Source organism: Empidonax traillii, unplaced genomic scaffold (genome assembly GCF_003031625.1).
Source record: "Empidonax traillii isolate 1590-97213 ecotype Southwest subspecies unplaced genomic scaffold, ASM303162v1 scaffold456:size804173, whole genome shotgun sequence".
NCBI lineage: Eukaryota > Metazoa > Chordata > Aves > Passeriformes > Tyrannidae > Empidonax > Empidonax traillii.
The window spans coordinates 704,381-724,124 of NW_020955649.1; the positions used below are offsets into that span (position 1 = coordinate 704,381).

Below are 19,744 nucleotides of genomic sequence, written 5' to 3' on the forward strand. Positions count from 1 at the left end.
TTCTTCGTTAAAAATGTAAAATCAGTTGCTACTAATAAACCCTTATGGACTGAAATACAGTTTTTATTACGTTACCAGGAATATCAAAGTGGATTTGGTACTTTTTGACGTTATCTTAGGCTTAACAACCTCATGTTACCAACTCTTCTACATCTTCCTGAGATAGGTGAAGCTAAATCATAGTGAGATCAGTCATGAAAAAGAAGAGGGATGCGCCAAATGCTCCTCTCTCCCTTGGTGAAATCCATCCCTTTGCAAGGAACAACCACACTGGACTCAGTGGGACTTCAAGAAGTGTACTGGGCTCATGCTGCTCCTCTGCAGGGAGATTAATTTAATCTTCACAGTGATACTAGTGTTGCCTTCCCTGTGAATGAACCCCAAATGTGTAATTTTACATCATCACCTTGCTTCTCAAAGCCTATTTTCTGGATAAAAAGCTTATATATCTTAAAAAATTTATAACTTAAAACCCAAAAGTGAAGATGGAGGAGTGGAAAACAGAGAGAGAGAGAGAGAGAAAAGACAGAAGGTTACCAGTAACACACACTAAAGATTTTAAATAAATATTTTAATTCTATTATTGGCATTTACAGGTAGAAAGCATACAGTATGTTACAATTTTATCAAAATGTGAAAAATATGGATGTTACATAAGTAACAAATGTAAAAAAAGTATTTTTCTTACCTTCCCTGAAAGTAAGAAAACTATTCAGCATAGGAAAATATTGATATAAAAACACAGCTTAGGTAAAAAAAAAAGAAAATTGAAGTTTTTACACAGTACAATAGGTTCATTAGATCTGAATGAAGATGTAAAGACTTTGTGGGGTTCTATTTTACCTAAAACTTTAGGGAACTGGGGGCAACTGGTAAGCTACATTAATGAATCTACAAGTAGTTTTCCCTCATATCCGCTCCAAAATGCTAGAGTGCAGTAATTTTCTATACAATAAATAATTCTTCAAAGTTTCCATCACAGAAAATCATAGAATGCAGAAAATGCCACTCCAAGGTCACAAAGGCTAGGCAGTGCTTTAATAATAATTATGATAATACTTATTATAGTGCTTTATAATGTCGAAGCACTTCAGACGAGTTAAACTAATTAGTCCTCACAATGCCCCTGTGAGGTAGGGGAGTGAGTGTAGTTCCTACCTTTCCATAGCACAGATGGGAAAACAGAATCAGGGGAGAAGCACAGACTGCAGCAGCAGCACAGCCGAGATGAGAGGCCAAGAGATGTGGGAACTGAGAGGTTTTTGCCTCGCTCCTGCTGCTGCGAGCCAGGGTGCTGGGCTGGGCTGACAAATGCCTGTCACTCCCCTCCCACGGGAAACACTGAGGGGGGCAGGGAAGGACCAGGGTTAAGTAGGCATCCCCAAAAATTCATAGAGATTCAGAAGCTCTCACACAACTTTGTCAAAAAAACAAACCAAAAAAAAAAAAAAACCAAACAAAAAACCAAACTAAACAAAAAAACAACAAACAAAAGAAAGAAACCTGAAACAAACAAATAGACAAACTGAAAAGAAAAAGAACTCCTAAAGTGCTGACTGGCTTGAGCTGCTTCTAGCACCTCTTGTATGGAATAAGACTTACAGCACTGTTGCCAGCAATTATTCAAGCTGCTTTCATCCATAAAGTCACATGTGAGCAACTGCAGGATATGGTAACTACATTTTCTGAGACACCTTACTACTGTTATTCCTTCATTCACCATCTTTCTTCCACACATTTCTTAAGGAAAATTAAATCCTCAATAATCTTGCATCGTAAAACATGTTAGTAGCTGGAGACAATATGCACATCCTTCACAATTAAAACAAAAAAATTAGTTCATTTTCAGAACAAAGCATTATTAATTTAAGAATCACGAACCAAACAATGGGAAATAGGAAACCCTTTCCAAAGGCTGCATGCCGAATATCTGGTTTGCAAATACAATGCATGCAGGAGAAATAAATTCATCCAAGCATAATTAAATTAAAAATGTTTTTAAGTCTCTTTCAGCAGCATAATGGTTATTATTTTTAAAGTCTCCTCCATCCAAACTGGCCTGGGGTTCAGATGCTGACCTCGGCTTTTCTACAACCATATAATGGTTTGACCAGCCCCTGTGGCTTTGCACTGTGGCAATACCAGGAGATAAAGCCTATACATATTGTTCTGCTTCCCCTTCCTTGGAAACAGGCTTCGTTGTACCACCTTTGCCATCTTCACTCGCTGCTGCTGCTGCTGCTGCTTTTTCAGGAAGCGATGCCAAATCTTTGAAAACATCCACATAATGCCCAAAGCCTGGGCCCCAGTTCAAGAGGTTGTCCCAGTTGAAGCTTCCCGCTTGCTGCCCCAGCTTCACGGGCAGGGAGCCCTCCCCGGCCCCGGCTGCCTGTGCCCCCACGGGCCCCCCCTCGCCACGGCGGCCGGGGTAGCGCCGGGGCTTCAGCCTGGAGCCGTAGTTGTCCTCGTCATCCGCATCAGACTCATTGACCTGGGATAACTTGGGCATCCTGGAGGTGTACGTCACAGGCTTATCCCTGTCGTACTCCATCTCCGAGCAGGTGAAGGACTCGTGGGAGTCGCTGTCGGAGGAGGACTCGGGCGCGGGAATTCCATCGGCCGGGTTCCTCGTCCGGGACAGAGGCCTTCTGCAGTCCTCCTCTGAGGAGGACCGGCCGTGGTCCGCACTGCAGATGCTGGGGTTTCTGGGCCGAGGGGTGTTCAGTCTCTCCACCTCTTCAATGGACAGCCCCACTGGAGGAACAGTCTCCAGAGGGATCTGCCCAATGGGCTGCTTCAGGCGGCTTCCCGGTCGGGAGCTGTGGCTCGCCATGGTCTGTGGACTCTTACTTCTCCTCCCCAGTCGAGTGGCATAGTTAAAAATGCCAGGCTGGCAGACATCGTTGTGCGTCTCCAGCGGGCTCCCTTCCCTTATGGCGAGGTGCAGCTCCCTCGCTGGGCTGTGCCTGTAGAACGTCGACGATTTGGAGAAGGGTGCGGGGCTGTGCCGAGACAGGGGGTTGGGGGTAGGGCATGCTGAGTGGCTTAAAGATGTTGTCCTTAAGCCCTGCCCGTAGGCGGGCTGGTAGGTCAAGCTGCTGGCTCCCAGGGGCATGGGGGACTGCCGCGCAAAGCCCAGCGGGCTGTGCCTCTGGATGGAGAACTTGGGCGTGTGGCTCCGAAACTGCTTGTAGTGCTGGATGATGTCAGCGTCCGAGGGGGCGATGCTGCTGGCATTGTCGATGTCGTAGTGCTCGATCTCGGGCTCGGGGGATGCCAGCGGGGCGCTGGGGATCGTCTCCGTGGCGTGTGTGATGTCGGTTTCATCGTAGATGAGATACGGGTTTTCTCTTTCAATGATATCGGGTTTTGGGTTCCCTTCAGGCTGCTTCCTGACAGTCATGTCATCACCGTAGGGCGGGATGTTGTCAGGGTCATCAAACGCCACGTTCTCACTCCCCTTTTTCTTCTTCTGCTTTGTTTTCTTCTCCTCTTTCGGCCCTTTTGACTTCTTTCCTCGGCACTGGTTGCAGAGGATGAGGCTGAGGACCAGCAGCGCCAGGACCGTCGCGCAGCTGCCCACGATGGCCGGCACGGCCCAGAGAGGGAGGGACAGCTCGGTGGGGTGTGGGGACGGGAGGCAGATGTGGCCACCGTTGATCCCTGCTCTGCACTCGTGGCCAGGGGTGCACGAGACCCCCAGGCAGGCCACCACCGTCTCGCACGTCCGTCCCGCGTACGCCTCGGGGCAGCTGCAGGTGAAGCTGCCGAGCGCCGTGGGCTCGCAGCTGCCTCCGTTCTGGCAGGGGCTGGAGGCACAAGCTCCCGGTGGGACGCACTGGTAGGCATACCAGCGGTTGATGCACATCAGCTCTCCCCAGCAGGGACTGCTGGCGCAGATGTTGGGGCCGCGGCAGCCGATCTTCACCGAGGGGTCTGTTTTGGAGAGGGTGGCGAGGCTGTGCTTGCCAGCGAAGGGAAGGCTCTCCCTGCCATACTTGATGTAGGAAATGCAGCCATCAAAGCCTAGGAAAAAAAGCAACGGTCACGTCAGGACCTGAAGACTGAGTGTGCGCTGTCAACAGTGCAGTACAGGCTCCACTGTTCACCAGACAAGCCAGGAATTCAAATGGTTACCATAGGAAAACATCTACTCTAATAGTACTTAATGTAAATTGAATTTGTACAAATATGCCTACTAGTGACTTCATTCAATATACTGAAACATCTTTGTTTCCTTATTTTCCCACATTTATGAAACTTCCTATCATCCCCACAGAGAAACCTGTGTACAGCTGGCTCAGCTGTTCTAGCACCAAATATTATCTGGATTTGCATATCATGCTTTCAGCTAAACCTCCTGCTTTACTGGCTCCTACATTCACAAGAATACTTTTGGATCTCTGAATCTCAAGTGACCTTTTCCCAAACTTCCCACACCCCAGTTGTTGCGCTACTTTTCAATGAATGTTAGTGCTGTGAGACCTCAGGGAGATGGAATTATCCCCAGGCTCGGTGGGGTGGTTGCCTGTGAGGTTGCAGGAAAATCCAGCCTTTTGCCAGTCTTATAATTCTCTGTGTTCCCCAGACTTAATCCTTTCTTCAAGGGTTTTAAGGCAGTGACACTTTATGCTGATCTCTGCTTGGAGCTGTGGCAAAATGGTACACAGAGATGGGTTCCACGGGTTTACTCTGTCATGAAATAGCATACTGGAGTCATATGAGATGATATCAAAGGTTTCTAATCTTCAGAATTAAAGATTTAGGTTCAGGTGGGAGCCAAAGCAAAAATGGTGATCACCTTGCTGCACAGTTGGCCGTCCATTGTAGCAGTGATTTGATAAACAGCAATGGGGAATTTAGTAGGTTTGAAAACGTTATTGGACACACAGCTTCACAGCCCTGGAACTGCCACCCATCTATGTTTTTGCCTGCCTTTAACAGTACTGCAGATATTTTTGACTCTGAGTTCATGCAGAGTTTTATACCACCCCCTTGTAAATCCTTGGTATGTCGTACACAATGTAATCCAATATTAAATAAAATAAAATCATATGAATATGAAATTTTGGATTGTGTGTTCTTAATGGAAGCCAGACATTCCTAATTTGTCTGCCACAGCGTTGGGCAGTGGTGAGAAGTTAGTGTCCTCAGTTTTCTTTGTTCCAGCTTTCCTACAAGCCTCTGATTTTTCCATGCACATGCTGCTCATAAAACATACACGAAGAAAGGACAGAGGTCATCTCAGCGTCCATATGATTTCATACCACATTTCAGACAAATTCACAATACACAAGTGTAAAGTGTGAATTTGCTCCGCTCAAAAATACTTTATCTGGTCACAAATCATGAAGCCAGGAACATTTTTTGATATAAAAACTCTGTGAAACCTACATGTACATTGTCTGGAGTATCTCACGTTTTGCAGCTAAAAATCACTTCCATCTTTACTTAGTACTGAGGGAATGATATCAAATATGTGTTATTGACTTCTTTTGCCAGGGTTTAAGACAGTTGATTTAACTCTTAAGGGAGACTGATTTACTTCTTAACAGCTAGATGTTGGTCAGAGGGTGATTCCTTATTGTCCTTGGTTTCTGTTGCTCAGAAATAAATCCTATTCTTCATTTGACAGCAGCATAAAGCAGGAGGAAGGTGGAGTTTCAGAAAATATTTTAATCATATTAAGAACAGGTTAAATACTGCAGTACTTACCAAACCCCTACAGAGACAGTTTCCATTCAGCATTTTTTCTAAACGAAAGCTTTGCCTTGGTTTTACAGATTCTGACCCAGGTAAAGAATAGATCCTTTTTTTTTTTTTTTCTCCATTAGGATAACAAAATTATAGCACTGATGTACAGGCAAGCAACCAAAGTCACCTCCCTGTCTCCAAAAAGCCCTGCAGATGGAGTGCCTGCTTTTGGAAACAACAAGCCTGCAGTATGTATTGAAGGGACAAAGTCTGTAACCCTTACTCATTCAATTTGCACTTTTTCTGGTCAAGGATGGATGTGTACTATTTGCTGATAAAGAATTACAGTACATTGGGTAACCTTAAAGCAAACAGAGCCTCTTTGTTCAAATGTGCTTATGTGCACTATACTAAAAAATCAAGCGAAACAAAAATTACCTGCAACTGTGCTCTTGAAAGGTTGGCTTGATGGAATTCCTCCCAAAGAAATGGTAAGGACATTTAGGCCCCCAAAGTCTTGGGTGGCGTGGAGAATGTCTCGGCTGTGGGTCTTGTCGACCGACAGGATGGTGGCAGACCCGTTCTTCTCAAGGAGGACCGAGTGCCACTGACCATCTGCAGTGTACACCTCGGGGATGTTCCGTTCCACCTTCCCAGCAACTCCAGCGTCCGATATGTAATGCACTTTCCCACCTTTTATCTGAGCAGAAGAACACATAATGGATAACTTTAAAATGATATCACATAACAGCTCCTACACACACATCACCAACGTGATGTTTATTCAGCACAACTACAGTAACATGTGGCTTTGGCGCAACAGAAAGCTGGGGTGCATTTTCCTCCAGATAATTCTTTTGTACTAAAAATGCATTAATCATTTAGTACTAAAACTTTGGCCAGAATTTAATACATCACATTAAATACATCCCATCTACATCTTACACTCATTCCCTGCCTAATACCATGAGAGAAAAACCTTCTGAGAAGCCAGCTATAGGACATGCACGTGACAAAACTTTTTAACCAATAAAATAATAGTTCTTCCTCCTTCTTCAAGGCAAGTGTGAAAAATGCTTTGCAGAGTGAAGAGAATGTCCTTGCCCAAAAATCTTGCATCTCATTTTCATTATGACACAATAGGAATGTATAAGGCAAGGCAAGAGTCCCATTTAGTATCTGTTTTTTCTGCTAATTTGTATTTTGTAGGAAACCAGTTGTATTTCAGAAAACCTGAAAAGTTGCAAAGTGCCTTATTTTGGGCAAATTTTCAAATGGTGCTTGTTTGAGCAAAGTGCTTTAAAACTTGTGAGCTGTTAGGAAAAAAAAAAAAAAAAGAACATTTTGGCTTTTCCTCTAGGAATGACGCCTCACAATTCTACTGAATCATGAGATGCAGGATTTCAAACCTCTTATTACGATCCCAAAATGAGATCAGTGCAAATTCTGCATTTAAGATCTAGGAGCTTAAAAAGAATCCCTAAAATCCAAGCCTGCCAGTTTCTCAAATATTGCATAAATTTGGGTATGTCAGCTGATGTCCTAAGGGTGTACAGACTTGTGGAAGCTCATACGGGGTGGCTCCTGTTGCAAGTTTCTTTCTATGCTCTGCGTGTTAAATAAAACAACTGTTTTCCACCCTGTGTTCCTCACTGCAGCTCTCTCAGTGCTGTGACCTGTAACACGAGCGTGCAGAACGTGCACACACACACACAGTCCAGCAAAGCCCCAGGTTTGCTGAAAGCCCTCAAAGCCTTGCATCCTTTGTTCCAGGAAAAATAATGTTCACCTGGGAAGAACTGTGAGGTGACACACCGGCTCCAAGAATGCTGCTCTCAATTCCAGAAACTGTTAAACGTTCTGGATTCGCTTCTTTAGTGATGCAAGCTGAGCACTTTGTTCAAACACTTCTGAGCACTTTGTTCATACACTTCAGCTTTAATGCAGCTGTAAGGCCACGCTCATGTCTTGGCAGCAGCCTGAATGAATGCATCCAGCACGTATTCATTTATAAATGCAATAATTCGGATTATTTGAAAACGGATCGTTTGAGGGTCTCTTTGACAAAGCTGCCCCCGGAGACAGGATGCTTTTGTTACTGGCAAACACGAGTGGCATATGTTAAACTATCACACAGCCCCCAGAAAATCCCACTTTTCAAAATGCAGCAACAAAGACTATTGTAACATATTATACACCATTTTCCACAATCGCTTATAAAAAGATTAACTGAGCTGAATATATACACATATTTATGTCTGCAGCCTATAATTGGATCGTTAGTCTTATCTTGTCTTTTATGCTCCACAAAAATACCTCCTTGTATTTTGGTCTTTATGTAAACAGAAAGAAATACACCATATCAGACAACACCCTCCAATCTTAAGGGAAGACAGTACAGAGTGGTAACTTTTAATTTCACTTTAGAAAAGAACTGTAGAATTATTTACCTGTCAGCAACTGATATTTTCCATACTGCAAATATGACTCTTTATTTCTGTTTCTTTAAAATTGCATGTGACTAAAGCTAACAGACTCATAAATAACATACCAGGGGCATTTGGAAAAGAAAATTTCCAGAGACAAGACTGGTCCATAACTTCTTCAACCAGGAAAAAATAAGGAATGTTCTTCTTAGTTCCTTGAAGCAGAACATATTTCTAAATTTGAAACAAATGCTGATGCTGACAGTATTGAGAAACACCCATTTCTGGGTTTTATTTAAATGGCTGAGCAACTGAAAAGTAAAATATAATGAAAAGAATGAACCACTAAAGCAAACATATTCCTAACTACAAGGATGATTCAGCTGTACTAATATTCCAAGTCCCATTTAGCGAACAAATTGTTTTTAATTTGTCTTAAAACTGAGCACTAGCCCTTACAGATCTATAGCTCACTGAATGAGATATCATTTAAAAGGGTTATGTTCTGATAAAATCCTGCAACTTGACATGTGCACAGAATCGTAAAATGGTTTAGGTTGGAAGGGACATTAAAGATCACCCAGCTCCAACTCCCCTGCCATAGGCAGGGACACCTTTCACTAGACCAAGTTGCTCCATCCTGCCTGGACTTGAACACCTCCAGGGATGGGGCAGCCACAGCTTTTCAGGGCAACCTGTGCCAGCGTCTCACCACCCTCACATATGAGTATGTCAGCTGTAATCTGTAATCCACATTCTCTACCCTTACAATTCATGGATCTTAGAACTCCATTTATGCTAATTTAATCTGATTTCAGATGAGATTTCCAGATAAAGCAAGACAGGCAATTTCACCTTTAACCTGCTGTATTTATCCCATTATTTCAAATTGAATTGCTTACAATGTGTATTTGTAGGAAAATAAGATGTGACAAGGAGCTTTAGTAATAATAAGGAAACCCCCACTTTCTTCCTTGCTGTGGGTTCTGGAGGAAGCATTTTCCATCTTAATTTGACCATTATTAATGTAACCTGCAAAGGTTTGTATGTGTCTTGCATTAAGGATCCTTTTATATCACAAAGCTCTCTCTTGGGTTCTTTGTGAGGAGTTTACATCCATCATTTAGTGACTCAACTGCTCACAGTCTCAGTGGGTCTCATTTATTACCACTTCTCTGATTTTACCCCAATCCCAGCTACATCAAAACCAATTAACTACAATAGGAAAAATGTAAAGGCATAGAAGTAGCCACAGGACTCATAGCTTTTCCCTAGCACAATTTAATATCAAAGGTGTTCTCTTGAGTGTTCATGCTGTGGACTACAAATGTATTAAAAGACCCAAAACCCAAGTGACAAAATTATCTGTTTTGAAGACTGACAAGAGCTGTAAACAGAAGTCCCTTAAGCTCAACTTCTGCACCAGGGGTGGACTGCAATGTCATGTGGGTTGGCTTCACTGGCATCATCGGCCACCACTGAGGGAAGTACTTGTCGTGATACCTACTCTGGGTACAAGCAGCAGTGCAGAAGCCACGCTGTACTAACTACAGTTAAGTTACAATAGTTTTACTAACTAGCATCATCTGGGATTTTTTTTGGCAATAACCAGCACGCTGATGTTACCTCTCCTTCCTCAAACTTCTGCATCTGTTACGAGGCAAACCTCTGCTCTTTGCCCTTGCACAGCTGGGTCTGGGACTTGACACCCTCAGCTTGCTTGTATAACTTCACCAATATTAACAATAATCAGAGTGTTTGCATAAACACAGCACTAGTGCTTTCAGCCAGGAAAGACAACTCTCTCTTTTTTTTTTAATAATGCTTGTAGAGCTCACCTAGCAAATGCTACTAAGGAGAAAAAGGCTTTTTCTCTCCAAAACTCAGAATAATGAGATCTTATCTACTAATACGACCGAGGCAGAAACTTCCTATGAAATGATGTGCTAAAAGCATATGCCAGGGAAGTAGTGCATGCTTGCTTCTTAAACACAGTCGGTGTGTGAGGAAAGCTCTGTACCTCTGATCAGGCAGGTGGAGAATATCCATGGGGCTGCAGCTTAGAAAGTGTGAATTTCTGTATGAATTTCTTTAGAAGTCAGAGAAAAAAAAAGCAACTTGGAAAGCCTTAGAGCAGTCAAGGAAACTTGGAGCTTACACCAACCCAATAAAGGGGCTTGCCAACATCACTGCTGTACTCATTTAGAGTTATGAGTAAATGGACTGAGTCATAGCCAGGAACTGAACCATCGCTTTCTCTTGAGAAAGGTAACTTGTGCAGCAATAAGCTCTTTGATAGAAAAAAAAAAAAAAAGCAATCCAAAACAGTGTAGCATTTGAAGCACTAATTCAGCTATGTATCTCAAAATAATTCAATATTGACACTGGTCTATGAGTAACCTCATGAATTCAAGTTATCCCTCACTTCCTAGTTTGATAAGCATGAGCCATGTTAGTAGGAATTAACGAAAACTTTTTGGCAATTGCTTGCTAGCTTAAGGAGGGTCTGGGTTCAAGGCTCAAAAAGTCAGAAGATAAAAGGCCAATAGCAAAATGATTTGTTTTGTAAAGTGTAATGATGATAATAACCATGGCAATGAGTATCGTTCTTGCTGCCTTAAAACAGTCACTATTTAAAGTCTAGACAAAACTGATTAGATACAAAACCATCAAGATCTTCTGATACCTTGGCGAACAGCAAGGGAATTGTTGAGAAGATGAATGATACTGGAGCAGCGCCGAGGCTCAGTTAAAGACCCAATATTTTATAAAAGAAACAAGCAAGAGTAATGGAAAAACACGATTTTGATCCCTCCGCACGAGGCAGCCCAATCAAACCAAACTCAGCATTAGCTGTAATCTTACCTTCACGGTAGTGAAGTTGCTGCTTTCTTGGACGTGAAGTAAAACACCGTTCTCGCTTCTTGTCCTGAACTTCACTTCCAAGCGTTCCACATTCGGGGGGGGTCCCACGCCGGCGCCTCGAGCTCCCAGTCTCATCATGTAGTCTCGCTTCTTGTTTGGGCTCATGTGGTAGTCGAGCCGTCCTTTGCCTTCCAGCGACAAGGCGGTGTCAGCAGTGATATCTGGGATAAGGACAGGGACATACTGAGTATGCAGCTCATTACAGCTCTAGCCATCATCTGCCTCGTAATGACCATTTTCTCTCAGAGCACAGATCAAGTTCAGAGCAGGTCAGGGGGGAGAGCAGGACTGAATGGCAATTGCAGCCCCTCTATTCTTTGGCTTCAACCAGAATGTGTATTTGAGAGTGGGAGTGTGCGAGTAATTTACTGCTGCTATCAGTCAATAGTAAATTAAAACTCGCTAGGGAACAAGTGAGGGAGTAGGGAAAAAAATTTGGCTCTCAGAACAGCAATTCCTTCCCAGGGATGTTACTCTTTCCATTACTGCAAGCAGAGTTTCATGATATATTGAACTCTAAGCTCTTCAGGGCAGAGATAATAACTTTCTATTTGTTATGGCATAAAAAAGTGAATAAAAAATGGCAGAGCATTGACTACCAAATGCTGCTAAAATTATGGCTGAATTCTTTTGTAAAACGGCACAATAAAAACATATAAATCAGCTAAACAATAATGGGACATGTAAGAAAACAAAGCCCAGTCATTACACTACAACTACGGGGAAATAAATCACTTCGCTCTCTTAGACAATCCCATATTGATTTACAGAGCTATTCCTATGAGAGTTTATCACCCTAGAGTGTAAATGCCTTGTTTGCATTTACATTTACTATATTTTCTTGCATATAGTCTATGATCAATTTCATTAAAAAGATTTAGTTGGAGAGGCCATAAGCACATGAACACAATGTTTACATGAAGGGGTTTTCACTTACCCTCTTACCTCCCCATGGCAGACAAATCCCTCCTGTGGTATACCTTTATTTTAGTTATGCATTATACATTATTGGGAATCAGGAGTTTTAAATGAGTGCAAGTTACCTTGAAATGCAATCTACAGACCAGAAAAAATGATGCACTTAAGTTGTGGCTATTTTTAGCTCATGAAAGGACAATAGTCCATTGTGGACTTTTCCTTCAAAATTATTTAAGAGGCAAGCATGCTGCTTGTTCTCATTATTTTATAAAATTCATTATCCTATGGCCCTGAAAAGAAACTTCTAACTGACATTTGGTTAAGCCATAGTTAGGCGTATATTAAAGAGGAAGACAGCAAAAGAAAAACCTCCTCCATACATTTTTCACAGTGCTTTCCTGTCAGTCCATCCTTGCAGTGACACTGCTGCCACGACCAGTGATCGACACAAGTCCCACCGTGTTGGCAGGGGCTGGTTGTGCAAGCACCTTCCAGTCTGGGACACCTGAAAGAGAACAGAGAAATAGATGCTGAAGAATGTTCACATAAACTAGCAGAGAAAACATGCTGGGAAGCATCCTGCATTTGAATGGTACTCCTTCCACCTAGAGATGCAAAAATCTCTCTTTTCCCCATCCCTGGAAGTGTTCAGGGTCATTTTGGCTGGGGTGTTGAGGAACCTGGTCTAATGGAAGGTGTCTATGGCAGGGGAGTTGGAATGAGGTGATCTTTAATTTTTCCTTCCAACCCAAACCATTCTGTGATTCCAAGAATCTCCACAGACAGTTCCTGTTTCAAAGCAGAGCCCAATTTTCAGCGTCGAGTTATAACAGGCTTACAAAAGAGAAAAGAATTCACTGACAGCCAAACTCCTATAATCTGTTACACCAGAGAGCAGAACCTCTTTTAGGTGCTTTTTATGCTGCACGCTGCCAGAGACTCTGTATCAAAACGAGCAGCACAAACCTGGGTGTTGAAAGAGGAAGGGTGAGCTAGGAAATTTGGATGGAAGACTGACATTATTGCTACGGCCGTGACTTCAAACACTGAGCTGGAAAAAACAGCAGAATCAGATAGTTCATCATTTCTAAAAGACAACCCAGAGGATATGAGGGAAATTCAGTGATACTTGAGAGGTAAAGTGGTAGAACAGACATTGTGGATTAAAACAAAATAAAAGGGAGTAGAAGGTTAGCAAACAGTATGAGTACAGTCAAAACCAGGTGGAATTTATAAAGAAACCCAAGAACAGGGCTACTCAATTTCAGCCTGCAAAGCAACTTTAATAATCATTGGCAATAGAAATATAATGATGTTGCTTTTTTGAAGCCTCTGTAATCTTTTGTGAACCTTTCATCCAAATTCCCTTTCTTCCTATATTTTTCCCACTTCAAAATAGATTCTACAGTAATTTTTTTTTTTTTACAAGAATCCCTGACAGCGTCTGAATGGAATAGCATCTGATTTTCATGACAGCTTGCTTTACTGTAAACACGGTCCATTTGATACCACGCATAGCAGACGTACTGATCTAAAATTCCTTGAGCTGCCAAAGCCTGGCTGGGCTCCAGGGGACGTCCGTTGACTGCAAACTCCATTATACAGCCCACAAAATCATGGCTTTCCACCTGTCCTCTCCTCTGAAGGATGGGCTCTATGGACCTGATGCCACCAACAGTAACTCGATTTGGTTGTACATCCAGAGTCCTATAAAAGAGTTGGAAAAATAACTAATCAGTATCAGGCATTAGGATAGCGATGACAACACATGAACTGCAACCATCAGCTACAGTCTGAGAGTAAAATTCCTCTTCCAAAATTTCTATTTTACATTTAGAAGGGGACACAGAGAGATCAAAAGCACTTGAACTAACAGTTAAAGTGGATATGACTCCAAATTCGCACTCAGCTATTGCAAGTCAAAGTTTCTATTCAATGGACTGAACAATGTGCTTGAGATCATAACGAATAAAGCTTTTTACTCAATTATCATTTAGATTGTAGATGATATTTAAATACCTGGAAGAAAGACTCATTGTTTTACAAAGATATAGCACCTCTGCTATCAGGGAAAACGCGTGTGATTATTGTAAGAAATTAGCCAAAGTGACTGGAATAAAAGTTATTGTTATCGCCAAAGATGCAACAGAAAGGTCATGTAATTAGTTATAATAAACAGCAGAAACAAAGTTTGTTTTTTTTACTGGCCAATGCTTGCAAACTGAGAACTGCAAAAGAACACCAGGAAATTACTGAAAACAATGACAAAATAATTACTCCCAGTATTTTTTTAAAGACACCAGTAATCATGTGATGTTATTTCTTACATCTCTATAAGAAATTAGAGGCGCAGTTCAAAAAAAGAAATGAATACATGACTCCAAATCATTAGGCAATAGATCTTACTCCCTCTTACACCACAGTGCAGACTACCCATGGCCATACATTTCCTGAGTGCCACCACAGCCTGGGGATAGAAATGGAGTCAAGAACTGAGGATTTCCAAGCAAATCCTTTGCTATCATCAAACTCCATGCTCAAATATAGCCTGAACCAGCAAGCAAGCAGCAGCACATAGAAAAAACTTAATTTGCTTGGATGGAAGAAAATGACACTTGGGAGCCTTATCATTACTCCAAATTTCTCCGGCTTTACAGAGAGATTTTTTTTTTAATTTTAATTAAAAAAACCAAAAACCCAAAACATCCAAAAGACAAACTAACTCCGCAAAATGAAGAGTTATTTACCAGTCAGTTGAAACAGCAACATTGCTAACAGTGCAGTAGCCTGGCTCCTGATCCTCAGAGCAGGAATCCACAGTCAGGGATGCTGCCTGCAAAAGGCACACACAGAGATATGCTGAATATTACATGGCTGTACACCCCAACCACAATAAATATTTATGCCTGTAGATCTTATATCAAGGACTTGGCTAGAATGGAGCACTTGTACCAGTCCAGCAAACATGGAGGTGTGGATTACTAACAGAGAGGGTGCCAATTGTCTGCTTCATACAGAGAGTCAATTAAACACCAAGTTTTCAGATTTGGGTAGAGTTTCTTTGGTATTTGTTTGCTTTCCTCCTTGAAACTGTAGTTATTTTGGCTTGTACCATATCCTACCTGTGATATGGTTCAGATAATCTGAACAGAAAGCTACTCTCTCCAAACACAGAGGGTGTTCCTTCAGGGGCCTGACTGTGACATTAAACATATTGCTTGAACTGGACAAGAAGCATATTACAAAAGCTGGGAGTAAAAACACCGAAGTTACTTGTTAAAAATAAATAACCAACCACTCAACAGAACTCAAAAAGTAACCAAGTGGGCCTGGTTAAGGTAACCCTTAGGCTGATAGGTCATGAGGGATGAGGGATCTCCATTTTGATAATGGAGAAGCATTTGGACACCCACAGTGGGACCAAGCAGATGTTTAGAGAAGTACCAGGCGTCATCAGTGCTTAGAGTAGTCTTACTCTATATTATTATTACTATTATTATCATCTCCAAGCCATCAAGTCACAGAAAATGAGGTTGCCTCAATCTGTTCTAGTGGAAGGTTTCCCTTCCCATGGCAGGGGGTTGGAATGAGATGATCTTTAAGGTTTCTTCCAAGCCAAGCCATTCTATGATTCTGTGATTACCTATCTAAATAATTTACAATAAAGCTACTCATGGCACATCTATTTGTAATCTCTAAAAGTCTAACCAAAGCTGTCACTAAAATCATGAAAAAACTCCTGCTGATTTAAAAAGGAGTTTTTATTTTATTCCTTATTTAGCAAAGAATTGTCCCCACAGTGATTTATTAATAACAGATGCACTGAAAAAAAAAACAAAAACCAACCCTGAAGGTTAGTTATTCCTTAAAACAAATTTTCAGAAAAATAAACACAATCTCCAAATTGTACTTATCAGCTCCTCATGTTTCAACTATATGTGTGGTATAGTTTTACAGCAAATTTAAATCAAACGCCACCTTTAAAAATGCCTGGGTTCATATTTTGCTTTAGATTACTCTGTAGGAGCCGAGCAAACAGCAATAGCTATCAGTACGTCATTACTCTGCAGAGGTTTTTTTCTACTGCCTGCAACAAAGTTCATTAACAACAGCCTATTGAAATCCCTACAGATCGTCCGTGCTATTTCCAAATACACACTGCAAGCTGACACACTGTATTGACCAAACAAATTTGTAGCTTTTAGCCCTATAGGACGCCTAAATTGTTTAATTTGCTATTTTTAATGAAAGCTTATCTTGAATTTCTTTCCATACATAATGAGCAAACTGCTTCTCCCAAGAAATGTCAGTCCGCAGTTCCAAAGCAGATTATGGCCCCGTATAAATGAAACAATTCACAGAAAGAATAATAAGCTAGCTGCTCTGTATGCCATCACATGCGTACATATTTTCCTTCAGAACATTAACAACAAAAACTGAAATGAGTTTTTTGTTCTTAGCTCAATCAGCGTAATCTCCCTAACTTACATCGCTATGCACTGTGCAAGCCAAGCTCCAACCCCAGCTGAAGGGCTGGATATTTGAGAATATATTTTCCTTGGACCAGAGTTCATACAATTTATTTTCTAATGTTAGTCAAATGTTCCTGCTTGTTACTTAAGCATTACTCTACAGTTACCTTGCTGCATTATGAAACTTTCTGTCCTGTCACTCTGCAATAGCTCAGGACTGACAACTTAATGATTTTACCAGTTTCCGATAAAATCCCACTGTGCTGTAGGAAATGACAGATTTGGAATCCTGAAGGGGGGGGGGAGGGGCTATTTTATACAGTTTTGGACACCTGGGAGACATTTTTCCTGCAGCAGAAATATCTAAGACAAAGGTGATTCTTTTCACATACTGTGTTTGTAAACAGCTGACATTACTGAAAAGGTTTAAACATTAAAAAAAAAACAAAAAAATTCAGACAAAGGTATGGGTTGTCTTAAATGTTTTCTTTCAGCCTGAAGCATTCATAGCTGAAATTTTCTGTAACTAGTCCTGTTTATGTTATCTCTTTTTCTATAGTCCTCTGGCACATTGACAAGTAAAACATTTTCCTGTTCTTTTTTTTTTTTCCTTAAGTGTACTTTATTTATTTGTTTCAATTTTTCCTGTGTGCTCCTATACTTGGGCACTCAAATCCTATTTATAGAAATATCGTGCTACTTTAGTTACTAAAATGGGAACCTGGTGCTTTTCAAGATTAAGGTGCACCTTTGGGCTTTACCACTTGGAACCTGTGATATAAATTATTAAGTATCTGATATCAAGGCACGTTAAACCAAAGTCACTGATCAGCATCACAATTATCCTTCATCTTATTTGAACATATAACTCCAACAAACACAAAAAAAATGGAAAAGACCTTTAAGACTACAGCTATTAACCCAGCACTGTCAAGTCCACCACTAAACCATGTCCCTAAATGCCACATCTACATGTCTTTTAAATACCTCCAGGGATGGTGACTCAACCACTTCCCTGGACAGACTGTTCCAATGACTGACAATCCTTTCGGGGAAGCACTTTTTCCCAATACCCAATCTAAACCTCTCTTGCTGCAACTTGAGGCCATTTCCTCTTGTCCTGTTGCTTGTTACTCGGGAGAAGAGACCAACACCCACAATAAATAGAGATATCAGGTCTTGCACTATGAACTGAAATGAAGTTTCAGGCTCCAGATTCTCTTATGAGAGAACAAAACCCAGACCATAAGGAAATAAATCCCTCTGCTGTTCTCAGGACATTTGTGCCTATGGACATCTCACTTCGGACCTGAAGCCCTTCAGCAACAGCAACTTCTTCTGCAGCAGTTCCTGATGGGTAATCTCTACAAGGACTCAGAGGGAGCCATGCTGGCTAGAACAGTTTATTGTTTTTTTATTCCCTACATCACTTCTAGCTTGAAATATATAAAACGAAAAGTGGAGCCCCAGACATATATTACTCTTAAATGACTTTAAATTCAAACATGGGAAGAATATGGGATTCCATTTCTGTCTGAGAAGGGAAATGTTGGGCAATAGTTACCGATTATGGATGGCAAATAGATTTGGTTTCATTTCTAACTCAAACACTGTGGAGTCAAAAAGCTTGGCTTGAATTCAAAGAGCATTTGGTTTATGTTCTGCTTTGGAAATATTAAAAAAATTGGAGAAGAGGAATAGAAAACATTTACTGGAGAAAAAAATGAAGGCAGGAGAGGGGTCAGAGTATGAGGTATATGGCAATCAGTTGTCCCAGTCTCGTTTTTGGCATAGCTTCTTCCCCTCAGATGCTTTCTGGGGGACAAAAAGGAAAGTAACTTCCCTCCTTCCCGCCAAAAAAGTCTCATAACGCAGCACCTTTAACTTTGTACACGTATGCTACAGAGGAAAACCAGGCTCCTACTCTGATGAGATTGGTAAAATCTCTGAATTAGCTCAAGGAGGTCAGGGAAGCCTGGAATTTTAAGTTTGTACGCTTCTGTTTTCCAAATGCGGAGAAAAATTATTTTGAGGCTTTTTTGTAGTTACTATGGTTAATTAGCATTCCCTGATAATCATCCCTGTAATCTGCACCAGTTAATTAGCCTCATGCGTAGTCATCTATTTCATTAATTATTCCTGGTTCTCATTTTTCACACTGAGAGGTAAGGGCACAGCACATGTTTTTTTAATTATACTTTATCTTCATCATACTAAACAAACACCATAGGGCTTTGAGTCAGTTTGAGTAAGACAGAAAGGAGGGAAGTATTTCCCAAAGCTGGAGGTTCTGCTAGCAGGCACAACGTTACTGATTTTACGTTCCTCTGAGTGCACATGGAAGCCAAAGTGATTTGGCTGAACTTGCCTTAATTCCTCATTTGAACATTGCTTACCATTCCAGCCCTCCTGGCAATGACTGTGTGGAATTGTCCATCAGACACCCTCTTAGCTGTGGTAAGCTTGTATGTGCCACTGCCAAGGTTGTAGGAAAATCTCAGCCTTTCTTCTGCTATTTCCAGGGCCAGAAATTCTGCCCTCTCTCCGGTTTGGTTATCGTAGTTATACAACAACAAGGCGTTACTTTTTATAGTGGCAAACTTTATATAGATGTAATTATTGTTTGGATCCATACTGGGAAACTCCATGTACGACAGCTCTTCAAATCCATAGCTGTTCAGTTCACAATGATTCCCAAAAACACCTGTCAAAACGAAAACCAAAATCTGGAATCAGAGAGGTTTTTTTCCCCCCACTAAGCATTCTCCCAGAAACAAAGTGGAGATGTGCTCTCAACATGGCTGTGACACACAGGCACTTTAAGGAACTCCAACGTATGATTAAAAGCATACAGCTTGAACAGAAGAATGCTGTTATCCACAGGTGGGTGTTGAGCTACATATATTTAAACTTAAAAATCAAGTCACAAAGGACAGATATGTCTTCTGAAAAGCAAAGTACATTTCATTGAGCCCTCTGGTTTCTTTAGTAAACAGAAAAACAAGCCAGTTTGACAGCTATGTCAGATGTTGTTAATTACAATCAGGCATTTATTAATCCAGTTATGGAAATGAACTTGCATATTGATTTTATTTTTCTTTCTCTAGCTGTTATCTGAACTTTTTCTCACTGGGTGATTCATTTTTTAGACTTATGATAAAAGCATGTGGGTGATTTAAACGTTACGCCTTCTCATGTTTTTATTGATGTAAAGATTTTGGTGCATTCTACATCTTTCTTTTCAGATCTCTGTCACATCATTTCCTTTTTTTTTTTTTTTTTTTTTTTTTTTTTTTTTTTTTTTTTTTT

At 41.2% G+C, this 19,744-nt stretch overlaps 1 protein-coding gene across 1 annotated transcript in view; it reads right to left on the reverse strand.

Moving 5' to 3' along the window:
- Positions 1–553: 553 nt before the first annotated feature.
- LOC114063200 (protocadherin Fat 4-like) overlaps positions 554–19,744 on the reverse strand; it is a 64,426-nt gene continuing 45,235 nt past the window's right edge. Inside the window, exons 11-17 of the mRNA XM_027895324.1 lie at positions 18,832–19,139; positions 14,711–14,796; positions 13,491–13,670; positions 12,344–12,468; positions 10,986–11,206; positions 6,133–6,394; positions 554–4,026 (exon numbers count right to left, since the gene is read on the reverse strand). Coding sequence (XP_027751125.1) covers positions 2,156–4,026; positions 6,133–6,394; positions 10,986–11,206; positions 12,344–12,468; positions 13,491–13,670; positions 14,711–14,796; positions 18,832–19,139 — 3,053 coding nt within the window. The 3' untranslated portion in view covers positions 554–2,155. The remainder of the gene's footprint in view (positions 4,027–6,132; positions 6,395–10,985; positions 11,207–12,343; positions 12,469–13,490; positions 13,671–14,710; positions 14,797–18,831; positions 19,140–19,744) is intronic.